A 22,652-nucleotide genomic window follows, 5' to 3' on the forward strand; every position below is an offset into this window, starting at 1 on the left:
TTTAAGTCGGTCTGGCAAGATGGCTCAGGGGCTAAGGGTGCTTGCCATGCAAGTCTGGAGACCCAAGTTTGATCCCTGGGACCCACCAAAGGAGGATGGAGAGAATCGATTCCACAAACTGTCCTCTGACCCCTAGACACATGCTGTGGCACATACATACACACAATAATAATTTTTTAAAATTATTATAGTTCTTTAAGTAGCTGCACTGTCTAGTTAAGTTGGAAAATAACCCTTTAAGGTTGTTTTTTATTTTTTTTTAGTAGACTGATTATGTTACTATATAACTGTGTGTCTATAAAGATAATTTGTTGTGTTTTGTGTCTGTTTTAAAATAAGAAAGTGGAGAAAGAGCCAATTACAGATTTCAAGTTGAAATGCAGGGGCTGGGAAATGTAAGGGTTTAATGAATGGTTCACCAGGACCACATGAAGTTAGGTTACACAGTGAGCATTATCTTAAATGCCGATGCTGTGGCTGTGATCCAAGTTGAGAATTCTAAATCAGCACAATAGTTTAAAAGATAAGCCCGCAAAATTCTCTTCAAGGATAATAGCAAGTCTTCAGTGTGGTGTATTTGTAGCGATGCCAGGAGAGAAAATCGGCTGTGCGTTCACACTGCTGATAGATTTGTTGAGCGTGTCAAGGTCATTGTTCAAGGTTGGTTGAGAAGAACTGCAGATTAGAAACAAATTCCTTCTTGGTTACCCAGGAGGAATGCATCTGTGCAGACTCCGGTTTCTGCAGAGCTGGCTATGGGCCTTGACAGTCTATTAATGATGATTTAGCGCCACTGTGAGGCAATGCTATGCACTACAACTGATTCTCTCCTCGCTGGTCTCTTCACAAATTTAAACATGAAGATGAAAATATCAAGGGGCGTGTGTGTGTGTGTGTGTGTGTGTGTGTGTGTGTGTGTACTTAGTATGGAAGGGCCATGGTTTGGCAACATCCTCAGGTATAAATATGATTACAGGAACAAAATGCATTTGGCATTCAGGTTTACATTTTTAAGACGTTTTTAAATTTGGAGAGAAGGAGAAGGAGATAGGGCTATAGTCAGAGAGGGGGAGAGGAGGAGGGAGGGAGGGAAGGAAGAAATGAGAGAGAGGAGAGAGGGAGAGAGAGAGGGCCACAGTGCATTTGTTGACATCAGAAGACAGACAACTACTTTTGGGAGTCTCTCCTTCTGCTCTGCTGAGGCAGGGTCTCTCTCTTTTTCTGCCCTTCTGTGCACTCCAGGTTAGCTGGACCACATGCTTTTGGTAACTTTCCTGTCTCCACCTACTAGCTCATTGGACAAGCCCTGTGATTATGGAGATGATACCACCTCCAGCTTTTGACATGGTTTTGGGGGATCGAACGCAGGTCACCAGGTTTACACAGCAACCTTTTATCCACTAAGCCATATTGCTGACCCACATTTAAAAAAAATCCAATTAAAGCTTAGGACATCTGTGAATTAGTCTCTTCTCCTTAAGCATGGAACAGTAACTTTTCATTACCGTGATGTTTTGAAGGAGACAGTTGCAGATCTGATCAAAACCTCTGGCTTTATTGCTCACTTGCGGCACCTCAGGAAAGATGCTAAACAGTCATTCCTTCCATACTTTCTCACATTTCATTGATAAAGTGTATTATATTTCCCCTTTTATGAATTAATAAAGAAGGAGAGAAGAGTTACAGATCTACCCAATGACTTGAAGGGGGGGCGTTTGGTTTTAATTCATCGCCCCACATCTTAATTATGAACACTTAAGTCCCTCAAAGTTGACTGTGAAAGCTTTGTGACTTTTGTTTTCATTTCTTGTGATAGAGCCTGACTTTGCAGCCCAGGTTGGCCTCGAACTCACTCTGTCTTCCAAGTTGATCTCAGACTTGTGGTGGCCTTGCTGGTGCAGCCTCCTGAGTGTTGAGATTTGGTGAGAGCCACTGTGCTTGGATGAACTGTGTAGTTTTAGGATATATTTTTGTCACACCATTGTATTAATTATTTTATGAAATTCCAAAGAGTACAGGCTACAGGAATGCTGACCTTACCTTATTATGAACCTAGAGAATTGCCATTCAATTATATTGGAAAAAAACAAAAACAAAAAACGAGAGTAAGAACCTTTGGTCTCTGGTCTGAGTTTTGAAAAATAAACAACAAACAAGTTTCATTGACTGGCCTGTGGGTACTTCTTAGGTCTGGAGTTTTATGTTTGGCTGGCTGTGAAAAACAGCAAGAGAAGCCGCTGGTTCTGTGTAAATCATTCCCTGGGACATGTCACTTCAACATGGCTAACTCTGTCACATGGGACTCTGGATGAACGTCTCTCGGAAAATCTTAATGGCATGTGAAAGCGAGGCTGTGACATTAACCAGCACAGAAGTGTGAAACTACTCACGATGCGTTCTCAGCACTACAACATGGCGAGGAACAGACGTCTTGAAGGAATCGGGTCCTGAAACAGACATCTGGGAGGGATCGGGCCTGGCTACAGTTCATAAGATGCCCAGAGAGAGACCAATGGTGACAGTAAGGAAGAGAGCGGCCCAGGAAGAATTAGACATGGGTTAATAGGAGTTTATGTCCAAAAAGGTCAGGTAGATGCACAACATTGGAAACATTTATCTTGTCAGACTCACCTCTGTCACGTCTGTCAGGACTGTTGTTTGCCCTCTGTTCATACAAAGTAGGGAAAACTCATTCAAGTGTAGGTTCTATGTCAAGCTTGCTCATGATGTCAGCCCGTGTCTGAGCCCGAGGGTCCTGCTATCCAAAGCAGACTGGCCAGAATGTTCACCATGAATAAAAGCTTTATCAAGGAAAGACACTTCCGTAAGTCAGAACTGGGTGCTTTCAAGTCTTCAGGCTGAAGAATGAGGATGTTGGCTTGCATCCCAGGAAGCTGGTGGCTCGATCTGGTTCCCATGTGAAGCACTGACCTCCATGCTTTAGCTAGGAGTGAAGGAAGTAATTGCATTTTATTCTTTCTTGAATGTGTTAAGAAAATCATGTTGTGTGTGTGTGTGTGTGTGTGTGTGTGTGTGTGTGTGTGTGTGAGAGAGAGAGAGAGAGAGAGAGAGAGAGAGAGAGAGAGAGAGAGAGAGAGAGGTATATTACAACTTACTACTTTTACCTTTTCTTCCTTTCTGACCCCCAAATTAAAGATGCCATAGCCGATGAAACATTTTTGCTATGATTTCCTTATTTTCTGTATGTAGCATAGAGAAGATTTGTATTTCTATTTTCAAAATAAATATTTGGATTTGAATTTACATGTACAATTTAAAGCTTCGGGAATGCTACTTTTTTTGTCCTGGCCTCAGCCCATCCCAAGTGTTCTATCGTTTGGTGCATTGCGTTTAAGACACTGCTGACCAAGGTCTGATTAACGAGGTATAGGATTCGTAAACTCATACTGCTGACACATTCTACCTGGGAAATCAGACGATAAGGAACTCCTAGTAAGAGTCCTGCTAAGATATAAAAAAGAAGAATGTTCAGAAGCATGGTAGACATCGCAAAGGGAAAGTCACCCTCGGTAGGAACACATTTCTGAGCAACATGTTACAGTGAGTGAAAGGCTTCCCTGGTGCTGCATGGTTGCAAACCACGATGGCTGAGAAGGCGGGCTTTGCAGCCATATGTCTACACCAAGCCCCGTCTCACCCTCTGGTGTTAAACTTAGTATCGTATTATTTTGGGTAAGTATTATTTTGACCGTTTGGTGCCTCAGTTGTATCCCTCATAAAATAGAATTACTGATCCCAGCATACGATAGAGTGAGGCAAGAGGATCATGAGTTTAAGGCCATCCTGGACAACACAGGGAGGTCAAAGCCATCCTGTACCTATCAAGACACTGTCTCAGAAGAGCACCACCAAAATGAAATAGGTACATGGTGTACGGTTGGGACAACCAAATGTGCTTAAGTGTCTACAGAGCCCCAAGTATTACTCGCCACCCTCGTGGCTCGCTTCCTCCTCCATCTGTGAGTTCCCAAGGTCACTTTGAAGTCAGCTTTCTCCACGGTCCCCACCCACATTGTCCAAGCCTATCCCTCCCATATCTTGGGACCCTTAGTGATTACCCCAGTTTCCTGTACCTCTTCTTTGTGAGACTCTGGGCTTCCTGCCATGACAGATGATGTTTATATTGTATTAGAGCTGAGTTTCTCCTAATTGGTCCAATAATTTTAGCTAATGCACTTCTCTGTCATCTTAGGAAGTTTATGTAGAGAAATTTATGCAATGACTATGTGTTCAGACAAATATAAACAGCATTCTAGTTTATAATATTGCCACACAGCAACCTTATAAATAATATGTACTTATTTATTTGTAAATATGAATATTTATAACATATTTATAATTACATACTTATAAATAATTCCCACAGTAAATGTAACCAGAAGGAGGGTGATTATACTATATTATGTACAGAAAGGGGAAAGGCCTGCAATAGGTTTAGAGTTGTCCGTCAAACTCCCAATAGATCAAGATGGGAAGACAAAGAAAAGATCCTGGAAAAATAGCAATTAACTGGGATGATTTTTGGGAGAGGAACATTTAAGGTAGATCTTGAAGGACAGATACAGGAAGTAGACTGCAAAACCTTGAGAGAATGTGTGGAAGACACCAAAGATCGGTTCCCCTTCAAGTCAAACTATAAGTAAGAAGGAGGGGGAGCCATCCAGACTACAGTGTGAAGTCAGGAGGAATGAGCGCTACTCAGTTTGGTACCCTCATTTCACAGCCAGGGCCTGTCTCTCCCAGTCCTGGAGTGCTTCCTGTTAGAGCATCCTGTCTCCTGCTTCCGCGGCATCTCGAGTCCTCCCCTTTGCCTAAGATCTCACTAACCTACGTGTGGTGGCGCATAGCTGCCGGGTCTTTGTTTTTAAGACCTTGAGGGACTTTCAAAAGATCTCTCTTCTGTGAGTTTGGTTTATGAAGAGAAGTTTCACCATCAAGGTTCAGGTACAACCAGAACCCCCGAGACAAAGCCCAAGGAGCTGGTGTGAAGAAACTCGAGTGTGCGGCACCTTTAGGCATTACAATGCAGAGCACACAGTGGGTCTGCTGTTTACAGTCGGCTCCTGGGTCATCTCATCTATGCCATGGTCTCCAGCACCACTTGCATGTCGCTGTCACGGACTAAATCTTCCTGCAGAGTTCCAAACTCACAAACTATCTTCCTTGCTAGACCTCATTAGTGAGTAAGTCCAGAAAGGAAAGTCAGGATCACTAACATGTTTCCGATCTTCTTGTGAACTTCGCATGTCCCCAATCTTCCTACGACCCCCTTCTGAACTTCCTCTTCCTTCTTTCAAGGAATGGTACCTCCAACCAAATTAGAAAGTTGGCGGTTATCTCGGACTCTAGCATCTTTATCCTCTGCTGTTAGCAAATGGTCTGGTCCACTCTACCCTCTGGCATTCTCTATAAGCTGGTGTATTCTGCCCATGTTCATTGGGCTGGCTAGTTTTTGTCAAGTTGTCTCGTACTAGGGTCATCCAGGAAGAGGGACCCTCAGTTGAGGAACTGTCATTAAATTGTTGTATGGCCATATCTGCGGGGGCATTTTATTAAATGTTAATTGATGAAGGAAGACCCAGTCCACTGTGGGCAGATCTATCCCTAAGCAGGTAAGCTACCAAGAAATAGCTTGGCGAGCCAGAGGAAGTGAGCTAGGAAACAGCGTTCCTTGTCTCTCCTTTAGTTCCTGCCTTGGCTTCCCCCAGGGATAGACTGTAATCTGTCAGCCAAATGAGCTGTCTCTACCCCAGTTAGTTCTGGTCAGTGTTTTTATCACAGCGATAGAAAGCAAACTTAGGACACTTAACATTGTATTTTCTGTGTTCACCCAGTGTTCCAGTCATTTATAAGTCGAAAGGAATTTTTAGATCAAAGGTTTGACCTACCTGATCACACAAGTTAGCATCCCAATACCCTGCACTCTGAGTTGTTTCAGAGTGTGGATCCCTGGTCTGCGAATCCTAGAACCTGGTACAGTTTCTGATTCACTGTGAATTCTTAATAAACAAAGTGTTTAAAAATGACTTCATCCACATATGTACATATTTGTGGAGTTTAACAAAAAGGGTAATTTAATATTTAATTCAGCTGGCCATGAGTTTAACCAGCTGTATTGGAAACTCTATTAGTCTCGAAGGACTCGTCTGTCTTTTTACTTTGGACTCCAGGACTCTTGTCCGAAGGATGCCTGTGAAAACTTTAAATGAGCAGTTATGCTGTGATGCTTGAGGATGTGGTCCTCCTGGCACAGCTATCCACTGAATGTGCACTACGGTCCAGTGTGTAACTTTTTGAACCTCATTTCCCTCACTTGACATTGGGGTGTCTTGGTTTGAAGACTGCCTGTGTGCTTTCTGTCTCTTGGCTCGTCTGTAATCAAGTACTCACTGAGTTGTGCCCTCTGCTGATTGGCCGCCCTGTTCTATATGTTTGCATAGAAAAATGGGTAAATTGGTGTGCATGTACATGTAGAGGTCAGAGGTCAGCACCAGGTGTCTGCATTGAGTACTCCCATTTCACTCTTTGAGACAGCTTCTCTCACTAAGCTCGGAGCTTACCGCTTGTCTTAGTTGGCTGGCCATTATGTTCCAGGGACTTTTCTATCATCATAGCGACTGTGAGTTCCTAAGTGTGACATGTGCAGTCCAAAAGTTTGTATCTCATAATACCTACCCCCCATCACCCTGCTCATTCTTTCAAGTCTCCTCTTCTGCGATATTGCCTGAGCCTTGGCAGTGCCAGTGCGGGTTGAGATAGATGTCCCATTGAGGGATGCGCAGCCCCTTTAATGCACTTTCTCTGATAATTATCATGTCATCTCAAAAATGAATATTTTCACCTGTATTTTGCAGGTGATGGGACTGGCATTCAAAGGCAGGAAGTAACTCATGCAGTAACTCCTGGAACCAAATTCAGTTCCATCTGGCTCCACCACTTAATGTCCACATTGGCTCATGATGGGTGTCTCTCTCTCTCTCTCTCTCTCTCTCTCTCTCTCTCTCTCTCTCTCTCTCTCTCTGTCTCTCTCTCTGTCTCTCTCCACCCCCTCTCTGACTCTCTCTCTCTTTTAATATACTATCTCTTTTAATATACCATCTCTGTTTCCCCTACATAATCTTTATTTATTTCCAACTTCCAGTTTCTGAGAAGAAAGGCTACCAGTAAATCAGCCCATCTTCCATGCTATTATATGGCACCAGTGGGACTCTGTAGCTGGGTACCGAGTCCATCCCCTTCTGGCTCCAGTGCAGTGGACAGTTGTCCTTACCTTCTGCCCTTACTTGTCTCATCTGCATCTTGAGAATGACAGCAGTCACTACCTCATGTAGTCCTTCTGGGTCCTAAGTGGTTTATTTTATATAAGATGCTTACGACAGGTCCCAGATCGTAGTGAGGCCTGCTTATTATTTCAGCTAGAATTATCTGGATGAATTCACTGAGCCCTTAACTGTGGAATGTAGAAGTAACCATCTTATTCAATAAGAAACACAGAACCAATGCAAAGAAGAAAGCCGAGAGGTCAGAGCTAAGAGCTGAAAACCTTACCCTTCCTCTTGCGGTGGTCCTACGTCTCCGAAAGAGAGCTACTTCCTGTGTGTCTGTCTTTATATAGACTTTCTGTTCTGCCTTCTCGTTGGTTGTAAACCCAACCACATGACTGCCTTGTCACTGCCTTTCTGTACAGACCTCCAGGTCTTCTTTGGTTGGTATTGAGATTAAAGGCGTGTGTCTCCATGCTGGCTGTATCCTTGAACACACAGAGATCTACCTAGCTCTGCCTATCAAGTGCTGGGATTAAAGACGTGCACCACCACCGCCCGGGCTTTCGCTATGGCTTGCTAATAGCTCTGACTCCCGGGCAACTTTATTTATTAACATACAAATAAAATCACATTTCAGTACAAATAAAATATCACCATAGTGGAATACTGAGAGAATGACAATTAGGTTTTAATGATTTAAAATGCTCACCAACAGAAGTTGCCATTTTTCTCCATACAGTTAAGAAGTTGACACTTCCGAGGCTCTTCAATGTGGCCCTGTCCGAAGGCAGCCGATTTGGTCTAGCCTGGGTCTGAGTTCTCTGCCAGGAGATAGAATTCAGGTGCGTGTAGTACCCATCCAATGACAAGCCACAGGGAAACTGGCCCTTCAGGAAGTGACTAACTGTCATCTGATAACCACTCCCTCAGGGGGTAAACCGAGTCATTCATCTGTAGTAAGGCACAGATGGAATAGTCTTGCTCAGGCATTTAGCTTCCTTTAACGTTCCCCTCAGTGTGTTAGGAATGGAATCTGTAGTGACCCTCCTTGTTGAGCTCCTTTCAAAGAGGGGACAGAAAAAGTGTGACTGTGGAGAGAGGACTGAGGAGCCATGGAGCTTACCTCAGTGTGTGTGCTGTGGAGTTGAGGGGGTACTCGTCAGCTGGTTACCACGTGCCTCTGGAGGCCCCCCTCCTTTGGGCAGTGTGGTACCCTGGAAGGAACAGACTTCGGAGTAAGATGTGGGTTCAAATCCTGCCTCTGGCTCTGGACAAATTACTCATCATCTGACATATTTTCCTCATTGATAAAGTGACCTTAGTCACCACCTTCTCCCAGAACTGGACTTCCTGCTGCAAGATTTCCCTGCCCTTTGGAGAAATGGCTTTCAATTTTGATTTAAAAGTAATAGAAACTTAAAAAAAAAAAAACAACCCTTAACCTATGATTCCCTAAGTCAGGGCTGTGTCTTCTCTCCCACATCCTGGCCTCTTATCCGGTGCTTGGAAGGCCGGCCTCTTCACTGTGGGTACTCAGGTACCTTTGCCGGTGGGAGAAGTAGTCAGCCTGACAGTTTATGTTAGTGAGAAGAAGTTATCTATAGGAGGAGAGGAAGGAAATACAAGAAATAAGGAGAATTTGTAGCCTGTAAATGTCTGTCATTGCCGACTCTAGCAAACATTATTATTATTATTATTATTATTATTATTATTATTATTATTACTGGTAAGTGTGAGATCTCATTTTATTTCTTAGTCATTAAAGAAATAGAGCTTTAGAAAATTTAAAAGTAAGTTTACCATAAACAAAGCAAAGCAAATGAAAGAACACCTCAGGACAGAACTTTGAAAATATATATGATCTGGCGTGGAGGTGTCCTGCCAACCAATGATAACAGGGCTGAGCACAGGGCTCTTCCCTTCCAGGCTCAGCTGCCAAGTTTTCTTCTGGGTTCTGAATCCTGTGTTGGCCCCTTTGAGATTTCTCAGATTGTATCAGATGCGAGTGTGGGAAGGGGCCGGTGTGGACGGCAGCCCCTGAGACAGGAAGGGCTGGGTCACCAGTGCCCGAGGCTCTGGTCACTCTCCGTGTGTATCTAGATGCTAGGCAGAAGGGACACCAAGGGCCAATAAGGAAAACGGGGCCAGGAATGACTGAGGCACTGGTTGAACTTTGAACCTGGAGGACTCCAGTGGTTCAGCTGTGACGGTGAGCCAGATGTCAGCACGGTGTGCTCTCCACACAGTACAGGCCGGTGCTGGCTGGGCAGGAGGACACCTGACTTCTACAGCTAGCTTTGACTCCCCAGATCAGTCTGCTCTCAGAACACTAGAGAACACAGCCACGTATGGCTGTATGGCTGTACTAAACACAGGAAGGAACAGGTTTGGGTTCATACAAGAGTTCTGTGTATAACCGAGTAAGTTCCTCACTATTTATAACAAACGTCTCTTTTCTTATAAAATCCTATCAGAGTTTAGACATGCTTTCTATTCTGCTGGCACTTTTTTTTTTTCAAGACAGGATTTCTCTGTGTAGCCCTGGCTGACCTGGAATTCTCTCTGTAGACCAGGCTGGCCTCAAACTCAGAGATCCACCTGCCTCTGCCTCCCAAGTGCTGGGATTAAAAACAAGCGCCACCACACCCAGCTGTCTGCTGGCATTTTCCCAACAATGCTCCTCATCTTCTGGTTTCCATTGATGTCTCACAGTGTGCTTGTACATCGTAGGATATTAGTAATACTGAAGTGAAGGATCAGTCTTTGTTGTACTATAATTTGAGCCGTACTTCAAAACAGATGTATTTTCTAGATTTACCCCATTTCAGTATGTCGCGGTTCATGTTGGTCTCCATTTTCTTTTATCCACACCACAAAGATGTCAGCAGATCCTCTGAAAGCGAGCATTGGCTGTGCATGCGTCTAAGTGTGAATGCATCTGTGAGTGGTACCTTCTTGGTCTTTCTTTCTTTCTTTTCTTTCTTTCTTTCTTTCTTTCTTTCTTTCTTTCTTTCTTTCTTTCTTTCTTTCTTTCTTTCTTTCTCTCTCTCTCTCTCTCTCTCTCTCTCTCTCTCTCTCTCTCTCTCTTTCTTTCTTTCTTTCTTTCTTTCTTTCTTTCTGTTTTTTGTTTTTTTTCGAGACAAGGTTTCTCTGTGTAGTTTTGTGCCTTTCCTGGAACTCTCTCTGTAGCCCAGGCTGGCCTCAAACTCACAGAGATCCACCTGCCTTTGCCTCCCGAGTGCTGGGATTAAAGGTGTGTTCCACCACTGCCTGGCCCCTTCTTGGTCTTTCTAAGAAAGGGCATGTTCTGTGATGGGGATTGCACACAGTACCCTTGTGCATAGCCCCCCCCCCCGCCCCGATAGTACACAGAGGTTCTGGAACAGTGGGAAAGCCAGGAGATAAACCCTCAAGAACTGAATGGACTCTAGTGAAGCTAGATTTCCGTTATGCCGTCTACATCCATATCCTTAAAGCCACACACAAAAGCCTCAGAAAGCTCTGATTTCCCTAGGAGAAAGTACAACCTAGTTTTTGTTGTGAATAAAAACACTGACTGAGACTTGTCACATTTTTGTTTCGATGGAGGAAACTTGGCATTGCCAAGAGAGAGGTAGGAGAATGTGTGGCAGATGAAGACTGGTGAGGATGGGTTGCAATCCAGAAGACATTTTCAGAGAAAAGACCCCGTTTCTTTGATATCAGCCCTGTTTTGCTGACTAGCTGGGTTACACAGAGGTACCACCCAGGAAGACTTCCCAGGGACCTGCATTGCTAACCTACATTCAGAAATTCAGCTTGCCACACACACACGATGGCTCTGTGAGGAAATCTCAGCTCGCCGTGCACGGTGGCTCTGTGAGGAAATCTCAGCTCGCCATGCATGGTGGCTCTGTGAGGAAATCTGACACACGTGGTTTAAAGCTCTCGGACTATGACCAGCCTCTGTGAGGGGCCTGGCCCTTCTCACATGCTTTCATTGTCTGTTGTTTGGGCAACACGATTCATCATCTAGTATTGATTATATTTAAAATAGCATACTTAACTATTTGTCTTTTGGATTCAACTAGTTGTTTCCAAATCCTTTGCTTCCTGACTTTATCCACAAACCAATTTACATACAACAACTCAAGTCAAACTTAACAGTAAGTGGGAGTTGATTCGCATACTAAAACTATGATTTCCATCTCTGTTGTTGGTCATTTACACTCTCCTGTAGGTGATAGATAAAGCTTGTTTATGTGTTCGCCAAAAGGTCTCCGTTTTTTCCACAAAAAATTCCACTGTAGGAGCACCGTTTGATGGCTTGAGTTCCATCGGACTCTGCCATGCTCACAGGAGTAACGTGCACATCTGTGGTAAACATGTCAGGTGCGAGTTTGTAAAGGATTGAGAGCCTGATCGGGAAGCCTGGGGTAGCGATTATGAGCATGGAAACACATGGGCGCAGCACTCTCGAGCGAGAGTCTGTGGGCCTCTGCGACATTTCTGACCTCTCCCCTTCTCAACAGGAATGCGTCTCTGGGCTTTATCTATCTGCTTTTCTCTTTTCTAAGCTCCTATCCCATTTTCCTTTTTCTAACACTCCACTAGGGGCAAACTGCTCAAATTAAGGGTTATGAATCCTAAAGAATTATCTAGGATATACCAAATAATAAAACTCATCTTCTGAGAAGCATGACAAAGAAAATGAATTTCTACATATTAGTATTACCTTGGTCTTAGGCTAGCTTCAGTAAGGCATTAAAATATCGACCAAGATTAGTCAAAGGTTAAAAGAAAAAAGAAAAGGAAAAAAAAAAAAAGGACAGACTTAGAGAAATAGGGAAACAGCGTAATGGAAACCTGCCCTTGCTCCATGTGACCTCCAGGTGGCGCTGTTGCCCTGGGCATGGAAAGCCGGCGCCAGGCTCCCTTTATAGCCGGATTTTCACTTTTTCAAAAATATTTTCTGTCTCTACAGATGTGTTCTTTTAAATGGTCAATAAAATTTTATAACCACTATTTGAAAAATCGCAAGATTATTGTGATTTGTGCTTCCCGGGCAAGGATATTTCTTTCAGTCCAGACGTTCTCAGCCAGTCAGGTGTCTGTTCTGTGGCGCCCCTGTTCTGTCCTTCTCTCCTCCCGAGTCCCCGGGCTCAGGCACAGACACTTGAGCAGTGGATGGGACTCATCCGGGTATCTTTAGACACTGTTTAAATTTAAAATACCCTTCCTAGTCCAGCTCTAGGAGCTCAGTTCCCTGCACTCCGAATGGACAAGGCCCTCTTTGCACAAATGCCACCCCGAGCCGGTGGGAGATTTGGAGGTGGGCAGGGAGATGCTTGTCATACCCTAGAGATATTTGGAGGTCCTTTTCACAATGCACCCCATGGTCTAATCGTATTCTCTAGGAAAGCGTTCCTAGATAAAAACCAGGAGGAGAGTTTGTTTCCTGTTTGGAAGGATTTCGGGCCAGGAGCGGTGGAGATGTCATCGCCGAAAAAAGAGCAGTACGAGGAGTTACCGTAATTTGGGGCAAAGTCTGGAATTTTTAAGATTGACGTTAGAAATAATCAACTAATTTCCCTTTGTGTTCTTCCTGTTTCTCTTCTCTCACAGGGGTTTGTGAACAAGCTGGATGAATTCATTCAGTGGCTGAACGAAGCCATGGAGACCACCGAGAACTGGACTCCTCCCAAGGCGGACACGGACAGCCTTCGGCTCTACCTGGAGACCCACTTGGTAGGCAGGATCGAGTCGTGTGTTGCCGTTTCTGTCAAGGATTTCAGCGTGATGCTGACTTGTTTAGGTCCAAAAGCAACTTAGGTCAATCAAAAGTCTTTAGATGCTAAAGAAACCAGGCTTCAGTGGGGTTAACCCACAAGCTGAACACGTGCAGGCGTTTCAAGCAGTAATATGACACCTAAGGCCTCCATATTTCAAACTGATGCTTCAAAGCTTTTTCCAGAAAGGCCACTATTTTAAAATACCTCAGAAAATCTTATTAGACCTGTGATGATTGAAGATTTCTCTCTTCTTGAAAGAAATAAATGAATACAAGAGAAAAATTTGATGACCGTTCTGAAGCGTTCTAGAATTCTTGTAAAATTAATGAGCCTCTCATTATCAAGAAGGTCTATTTAATCTGTTCTACACTTGGCTATTTTAATAAAATATTTAAAATGATGATCTCCATCATTTCTGCTGCTACGTGGATTTTTCAGCAGATAATTAATACAACTGTCATTATCCCAGGCCCCGTGCTTAGGGAAAACCAGGGAGTAGTCATGGAAAACATTTGGATGACTATGCTTTGCGTCTGTTCAAAGCAGGAGTTATAGACCAGGGTACAGTTGATGAACCTCAGGAGGTTTGTACCGAATGCTTCAAATGGCCGATATCAATTATGAAGGGGTGGGAACCACGTAGCGGAGTGTGATAAAGCATGACGAAAACGCACGTTGTCACAGGAAACGAAAACTCGAGCTTTAAGGAGCTCATCTTTATTCCTTTCACTGATAGACGAAAATTGACAAAGGCAATGAACAAGGATCCTTGGGTACCCAACTGTGGGGCTGATTTCTGCCCCTTTGACACGCTTAGAATTTGGATTAAGAGAGTGCCATGTAGGTTCCCATGCATAGGAGAGGCCAGAAAAGGACAAAAGAGGGACAGGAAAGGAAGAATTTTAGTTGACTTAGTGTTGTGTTTGCAGCTCGGTTTATGTAACGGCAGTAAAACGGTCACAGAAGCCAGTTGCTGTGTGCGGGTAGGCTTGTGGATGATCAAGGGATGGCCTGGTGGGGTGCCACAATGCCAGTGGCCCTCAGTGACTCTCTTGTACGTGGGTTTTGAAATACTGCCCTTAGCATTCAATTCTCTGTGGAATACGGTTTCCATTTTTTTTTTAGAGGGCATTTCATAATAGCAAGATAAAGATATTCAGTGCTTTATGATGTAAATTATATTAATTAGAATGTCAACTTTTCACTGGCATTGTTCTGACAGAAATTCTAATCTGTGTTTAAACAGGACTATATGAACTTTATTTCACATCAAGTGTGCTGTCTTAATTTTCTTGATTTAATATTTTATGGAAAACACACATTCAGCTGCTGAGGTTCCAGAGGGCACAAGGGCATAAGGGTGCCTTAACTGTGGGTGACTTATCGAAAGCCAAGCACAGCACCTGCGGGCTGAGGACCCTTTCCTCCCTGAGTGATGCGCCCCTTTGTCCCCGACGCATATTCCTGTCTCAGTTCTGTTACAGAAATTCCTGCTTGACATCCTCGGGCTGACCTCACCTTATTCTAGCCCACAGCTTCATGAGGGAATAATGTGTACCGCTCTGTCTGATGTAGGTGCCGCTAACTTCATATATCTAGTGTTAACTTCGAGTGTCGCTAAGTCTACGGAAGAAGTAAATTTTTAATCCGATCATCCGATTTAAATGGTCGCCTATGTCTACTTCCTTACTCTATGCAGCCTTAACAATTGCAGACCTTTTCAGAAGTGACATAATGAAGCTCAGGGATCCATACCTGCCTCAAGACAATGTTCTCATCCCAAACATGGGGGTCTATTCCCATTTGCTGTAGACCACCAAAGGGTCCTTCTTGAGATATCTCTCTTGGAGAGTAGTCTGTTTCGTCAGAGGATATTTTATGGGGGGGGGGATGTTTTTTTTTTTCTCTCTCTGACTCTTCCAGCTGGAATAGAAGTGATATAGGAATAGTTTGGTTATCTCTGCTTTTAAATGGTGAGGAACTATGGTTTGCAGGCCACTTCCCTGTGAAGTCACGGTCCCAGATGTTACTTCTGATGCTATGAATAACGCATGCGATAGCCACATTAGCCTTCTGTGCATGCAACAGAAGTCTCTGAGAGTCACTGGACTGTTTACCTGGTCACTTAACCTAGGACAAGACTCGGCTTCTCTCTGTCCACATTGTCCTCCTATCCTAGTTGTTGTCTGTGTTTAGTACATTATCATTATGCCAAATCAATATTCTTCTTAGTCTCAAAAGGAGGCAAAAATCTACCTTTCTATAAAAACTATACAAGTGAGCCTCGAGATTCATATTTAGCTCAGCCTACACAAACCATTGCTGTCTCCCAGTGAGTAAGCAAATGGTTTTGCAATGTTACTCAGTATTAGAGGTTGCCAGACACACTTGTTAAGCCATTTTTCTAGATTCTATGGTTCAATCTTTAGTCTGCATGAGTGGGAGACCCAGGAGTGATGCTCTTCTCTGGTGTAATACATTGGAATAGCTGGCATCTTGCAACATTTACTGTAAAGAAAAACAAATACCAAAATAATAGTTGTACATTTATATCTTGATACTTAATTCAATTGTTTTCCATGATGGTAGCCAAGGGTTTCTTTTTCCTTACCAACACAAATCAATTAAAACTTTGCAATGCCTTTCTGAGAGAGACAGGGGAACTTTATTTTAGCTGTAGGAAACAGTGTGAAATTGTCATGGTACATCAGCGATTTTCCATGATAATTAATCATCTGCTTGCAACCTGGCTGCTTCTTCAAAAATACAATTCCCATCTTTTTAGAAACTGGCATTTTCAGGAAAATGTCATTTGGGGGTGGTATGTTATGAGTATTGGCCACTCTCCTTCTTTGAAACCAATTTTAGAAGTAACATTGTATAAATGTATTATTGGGCAGCTTCCCTTTTCTCTCTCTTCCATTCCCTTCCTAACCTCTTCAAAAACAGCTTTATTGAAGTGTTTGGCCTGAGACAGATTGCATATTTTAGAGTATGAAAGTGAAGGAGCTTTGACAATCTGAAAGATATACACACTCCACCAAAACCATGATGGTGAGCACATGCATCATCCCACACTTCCTCATGACATTTTGTAATTCCTTCTTCCAGCCCTCCTCCTCAGCCTCCTCTGCATTCCCAAGCAATTGCTGATTTCCTTTATGTCACTATGGAATTAGTTCGTACTGTCTCGAATTTCACATGAATCAGACCAACCCGCGGGTACTCTGCGGGGGCACGGACCCAGTCTATGATTCGGCCTCTTGTTGGATACAGCATCATTTGCGTCTGTCAATTGTTCTGTTTTGTTGGTAAATAATATTCCACCTGTGCATGGACCACACTTGACTCACCGAGTCACTGATGAGCGTTTGAGCCGTTTCCTCCACAGTCTTTCAAAGTCTGTCTATGTGGGTAGAAGCACAATAAAGGGGGACATTGTGAATAGCCGTCACACACCAGGGCATGTGCTCTGACAGTGTGTGCTTGGTAACCAGCCATTGCAAGTGCTTGGATGGGGTTCCTTTAAGGAAATGTATAGTGTCTTCAGAGCACAGTGCGCAGGAGCGAGGCAGCAGACAGGCAACGCTGGCCAGAGCCACTGTATTCCATGTGCTTCGGGAATGACAGCTCTCATCCCCAGAGTCCTTGTCATGCAAACCTAATTCACCAAATGAGGACCATATCATAAGCATCAACACCAGGAAAACAAACTAAGTTCACATTATCCGGGAGGTTTTTAAAAATATTTATTTATTTTACATCTGGACCACATTTTCCCCTCCCTCCTCTCCTCCCATTTCTCCCCCTCCCCTCCTCCCCCAATCTACTCCTCCTCTGTTTCTGTTTAGGAAGGGGCAGGCCTCCCATGGGTATCAACAAAGCATGGCACATCAAGTTGCAGTCAGACTGAGCACCTCTCCTTGTATTAAGGCTGAGCCAGGCGACCCAGTATGAGGAATAGGGTCTATCCGGGAGTTTTCAACTTGTTATAAGATCCGTCTTACTGTGTAGCCCAGGGTGTCAGGGAACTCGCTGTGTAGCTCAGGCTGGCCACCAGCTTGCAACCTCCTGCCCCGGAGGACTGGAATAGCAGATGGCTTGTCTTAAGAAGCAATATTCTTAGTTCAATTTGATGTATGGGAGCAGTGTAACAAAATGATGACTATGGATCCGATATTCAAGTTCATACCTATCAGGCACCCAGGAGTGTCAGGCGGTTCCTTAGGCACTAGTGTATGGTGAATGAAGTTGGCTTCTGTTGGGGGCTTTCAATTGAACGGAGGCAACCATAGGTTATATGATATAGTCCTGGCCAGGAGATTTTTATAGGATAAATGAAGGAGTTCCGTGAAAAGGTTTATTGTTTTCCTAGAGATAATTGGATGCAGCCCTCAAAGGGCATCTATCATTCTGCTGGCTAAAACCAGAGCAGAGAGCATGGGTGGGGGTTTCACAGCGAGGGTGAGGGAGGGAAGGCTAGCCCAGCCGGTGTGGCTGAGGCCCAGCTTGAGCCTTGCAGGTGGGTGCTGGGCAGGAAGGGAGACTAAATGACATTTTAAATTGCCAAACTTTTCTCTGGGGGCACTGAAGGATTGCCTGTGTTTCAGAACAGGAGAGTGAGAGGAAACAAACACAAATCCCATGGGGGTGCGGCCCGTCTGGCATCGATGAGCTGAATGAGGTCAACTGAGTGACTGTAATGGAAAAATGGGCTTGAGTGTAGAATTTGATGTTCTAGCCCAGACGAGCAGCTATCATATTTCAAAAATGTGGTTTTTGACCGGCTGTGTGTAAATAAGACAGAAACTTCATAAAGTGAATGACAGTGGACTGGTTCAAGTCTATGGAGAATCCCTCTCTCATGTTCTCCCAGATACTAGCTCTCCTCTCCTGCTTTCTAACATTTCGGAGTTATTCCAAGTATTTAAAAACAGCTACACACACGGGCTTTGCTTTGTCCCCACTTTATATTAGCATCAGGTCAAAGCAGCAGCTCCAGTACAACCTTATCCCTGTGTGTGGCTTTACCGTGTTTCCTTGATGAGCATGCATGTTTATTTTAACCAATCCTTTATGCTAGACATTTAGGTTATGTGCAGTCTTTTTCTATCTCAAACGATGCTTCTGTGCAAGTGCTTGGAAATTAATCATCTTGTTTAGTATGAGTATGTCCTTATGTGTGCAATTTCTGGCTAAAAGGCTATGCACCGTCAAATTTTTCATCTACTACTAAAGTGCCTTTGGTGGCGACGATGCCGTGTGTGGTCCGTGCCTGAGCACACCCACTGCAGTCCTGCTGTTGAAGCTTGTGGGCACACTGCTTAGCTTTGTCCCTGTGGTCATTAGCAGGGGATGCCTGTTATGCTTCTGGCATTTTAGGTGGCGTTGACTTCCTTTTCATGTTTGGGGGAGTCAATTGCATTTCCCATTTGCTCGTTATCATAGCCCGTTCTTCTGCTGGGTCACTGTCACTTAACTTCTTGGTTTATGCGAGCCTTTTACACATTAAAGGAGTCAATCCCTTGTCTGTGTTGTGAATGGAAACTATTTTTAAAGGAAACCCTCAAGAAGCCTCTTCCAAAGGGACAGAGACATTTCAACAATCGGTGCCAGTTCTTAGGCAGACCTGGGAAGCCAGTGCTGGGTCCTTTCTCCTGGCGGAATCACACCGGGGTTCCTGTCCCAGAAAGAGCAGCATGTGGGCACTCTATCTTAGATAAGAAGGGAGGAGCTTAAGATCAGAGTGTTTGCAGGTGAGTGCGGAGATGAAGAACACTTGAGTGGTGAGAAGAGTGGGTGAGGGAAGGTAGGAATGGAGAACAGGAATAGACTGAAGGGGCGAATCAGAGACTCATGCCTGCAGCTGCTTTTGAGGCTCACTCACGGTCAGTCAGAAATTTCAGCCAACATCTGTTTGTCTGCCCTGGTCTAGCCTATGGCACTCTACCCTTCACCCAACATAGTGTTGGCAAGACTTGGATGCAGGGAAGGCATGTAAGATGCTGAGCGTGGGTGTGGTGTGACCTCGGCCTCCAGGCAGTGCTAGGTGTGTGTGAACCGAGGTCACGTGACACCATCAGCTCCCTGAGCACATACAGTGTGTGGTCGACTGAGGAAAGATGGCGCAGCCTTTGTCTTCCCCTCAATGTCTATTTAAAGAGGAATATTACACTCAGTGGAAAAGTCCAACAATATGAAGCAGCGTATAATGGAAAGAAAAACCTCCACCCTCCTGACTAACCAGGGCAAGCAGTCTGTTCTCTGTGCTTTGGAGCCCTTTAATGTAAAATAAGTACCTTTTCAAGTACGTGATGTGTATTCAACAACCCGCTTCCTCAGACATGTTTCCATCAGTATATGGAAATCTGGGGTGCATTTTCACAGCTCCTTAAGATTTTGTCATGTGGAGGATGTGCCTCAGTTTACTGAATTAAATCTTGTCATGATGGCCTTCAGGCTGCCTCCCTCTTTCTGCTTTCTCTTTCAAATGATGCTCCACGAATATTCAGGCTGAGGATAGCGGAGAATCTCCTTGTCCTTTTCCAGATGGCCCGCAGCAGTAACTCAGGGAACCCCATGTAATCAAAAACCTCTCATACTGTAGAAACAGATTTCTCTGTAAGTAATAAAAACAGAGGCAGATCCATGTTTGTGTGGGGGACTGCCTAGTCCCTGTTTGTAGGTGGACTTTCAAAGCACACACTCTGACCTCTTTTGTTCATTTTCGCATTAGCACCTGCAATTTGAGTTGGCAGCCACAAGGTGGCAGAGGAGCACCAAAATCCATTTGTTCTTATTGTGTCCTTACCCTACTCTTCATAAACACGCATTGGATTTAACTAGCGATGTGTCTGGTTAAAAGAATGATCAGCAAAAACTATATGCACACATTTGCCATCACTACCTAGATCTTTATATTTTATTTCTGATCAAATGGATTTTATTTCTATCACAACAAAAACCAGCGTACCACTTAACAGTTTTCTCTGAATATGGCTGTCTTTTGTTTGCCCTCCTGCGTCTATCTCTGCTCCATTTTTTTATTGCTTGAAGTTAAGAGATCACAGAGCTTGTTTTCTCCTGACGCCCACCTCTCCTGCCTCCCTTTCTCCGCCGCGATGATGGCCAGCTATGGCCTGAGCAAGGTGAACTTCACAGAGACCAGTAGCTGCCCTAGGGCTGTGCCACTCAGCTAATGGGACTCAGTCAGTCAAACTTCAAAAGCCAGAGCTGTGCGTTCGGCCCAGCTGCCTACCACCCCCTTCAGCCTCAGGAGCAAGGCTGTGGCCTTACAGGAGCTTTGAAGTTCCATTTGCTTGTCCCCCGTGAACTCCCACCAGTTTAGGGTGCAGCTGAGTGTTTAGCAGGAAACGACACCATTTCTCCTCTTTGGCGTCATTTGAAATACTCAATTTCCTTTGCTTTGGTGGGTGGGGATGCGGATCTGCCAGGAATTTATAGCATGTGGGCAGTTTGTTATCGCTTGTTGAGGGCGGGGGTAAGTAGAGTGGAAGGCTCACTTTGGACATGTGACCGTTAAACCACATTCCTGTGCTCGTATGGTTCATTCTCTGCGTCTAGGAGACTCATGGGAAGTTTAAGGCACACGAGAACTGTACTTTCTTCCTGCTTGGTTTAAAGACTCTTAGGTCTTAATACTCAACATTCCTCACTATTCTGAATGTTGTTAGTGCTCAGTTTACTAATTTATAAATTATTTTTTCTTAGGCATAATAACTGCTCTTAACTAGATTGCCAGAGAAGCGCTGTTTTAGCAACCACTGGATATCCAGGGCTACAGTAAACTGGACAGTGAAGAAAAGTTTACAGATAGGCCCATGCACAGGACAGAGAACACTGATTATGGACAAGGGACTCACAAGAGTTGGGGTACATACCTGGGTCTTTCCCTATGAACCTCAGATACAGGTTCCAATGTATACATCTTATTACATGGGATTTTGGAATCTTGAAGCAATTTATCTGTTATAAACAATAAAAACTTCAGATCTTTGTATTAGTCAGAAAAAAAAAACCAACCCAAACCTGTCCTATGACTTGTCAAGTGAGATAGACTGTTGTAGGGAGTTCATTTTTGGGGACTTGTGCATATCTTTCTTGAATACTTAACATATGACAGGATGGCTCACATATTCTTAAAGAGGCTGCAGTTCTCCTCACCTGCCCGCCCCTCAACTGTCCCCTTTGGCTGTCACTACCTGAGGGACACCTGGTGTTTCTTTGTTGTTTCTAGAGGACATGAATGAACTTCGGTAAAAGCAACATTGGAGCCGTTGTGGGCACAAATCCTAACCAATGTAACAAAATTTCCAGCTGTGCTCACCTCTGTCTTCAAGGTAAACAGTCCCCTACCACTCTGAGCCGAGAGCCGGTCACTTGGCTTTCTGAGTGTGGCTGGTAAATTCATGACAAGAACAACCCCCGGAAAAAGGGGACCCTAGAAGACTGCCCTCTGTTTGGAGGGGTGTGAGTCCTCTCTTTTGGCAAGAAAAAGCAATTTAAAAAATATACCACAGAAATAAAAATGTTAATTCAGTTATTAGAAGGGTTAAAAAATTCTGCAGCTTTAATATTACTGTTTAAAAATATGAACACTGTATGACTAGACAGGATGTTAATGACTTGACATTACAAAATTTATTAAATTTATTTTTAAAGTGGTTTGGTTCCCCCTTTCAAATGCATGAAGCGTGTGGGAGTTGGAATAGATCTGCCCCAGGCTGCCAAAACAAATTTTTAATGGAACTGGAGTCCTTCAGGGATTGTCCTAAATCCACATAATATTCTTAAGTCCTGGTGTTTGCACTGGGACCTGTGTATTAGCAGATGTACGTGTGAATAATATACGTATATCCATCCATCACCCTGCTGACTCTACATCCTCGAGGGCTGCCGTACATCAATTATTCCACCTCAGGGGGTAGAGAGATATTTGGGCTAGCATTGACCTCCTTTTCAATCAGGGCCTCCAAACAGTATGTTCTGGAAGTCAAACAGTCCCTTCAGACAGAACCTCTGTTTGAGAATGCGTTTGGCCTGATGTCACCATGCTGAGAAGTCAATGTGATTACCTGTGTCAGGTGTGGAGGCAGCAGCCAGAGAAGCAAATGAAAATCCCGTCACTCAGAGTCACCGTCAGCATCCGGGATCTGTCCCATCTATCTACATCTTGCATAAGTTATTAGCCAGTCTATCAGGAAAGACTGTAGACCTCGGTGAGCTGCATCTACTTTCAACACAAAAGCAACTCTTTGAAATAAATTATAAGTTGCTTGAGGAGCTAGATCCCCTTTCAGAGGTTTGGAGCCATTTTTATGAAGTGAGGTCTTGGGACCAAAGCCTCCTGAGGAGGAATGGAGATTTTTGTCTTTTTTGTCTGTCAGTTTTAAAGGAAAACAAAGACTATTTTTAAACACATGGTTTTGATTAAAAAAAAAAAACAGAAAGCAAACTTGGAAGTTATTTATTTTCTTCAGTGCACAAATTTCTTAAGCTTCTGATATCATAGCTGAAGGTGTGTTACAGATTGTTGGGACCGATAAATCAATGAGAAAGGTAGCCACATCGTTTT

At 43.9% G+C, this 22,652-nt stretch overlaps 1 protein-coding gene across 1 annotated transcript in view; it reads left to right on the top strand.

Moving 5' to 3' along the window:
- Positions 1-22,652, top strand: part of Akap6 (A-kinase anchoring protein 6) — a 441,797-nt gene that overhangs the window by 200,359 nt on the left and 218,786 nt on the right. The window contains 1 exon segment of the mRNA XM_052738516.1: positions 12,891-13,013. Coding sequence (XP_052594476.1) covers positions 12,891-13,013 — 123 coding nt within the window.

The sequence above is a fragment of the Peromyscus californicus genome, unplaced genomic scaffold (genome assembly GCF_007827085.1).
Source record: "Peromyscus californicus insignis strain IS unplaced genomic scaffold, ASM782708v3 Scaffold_15__1_contigs__length_86483966, whole genome shotgun sequence".
In the NCBI taxonomy this organism is placed as follows: Eukaryota; Metazoa; Chordata; class Mammalia; order Rodentia; family Cricetidae; genus Peromyscus; species Peromyscus californicus.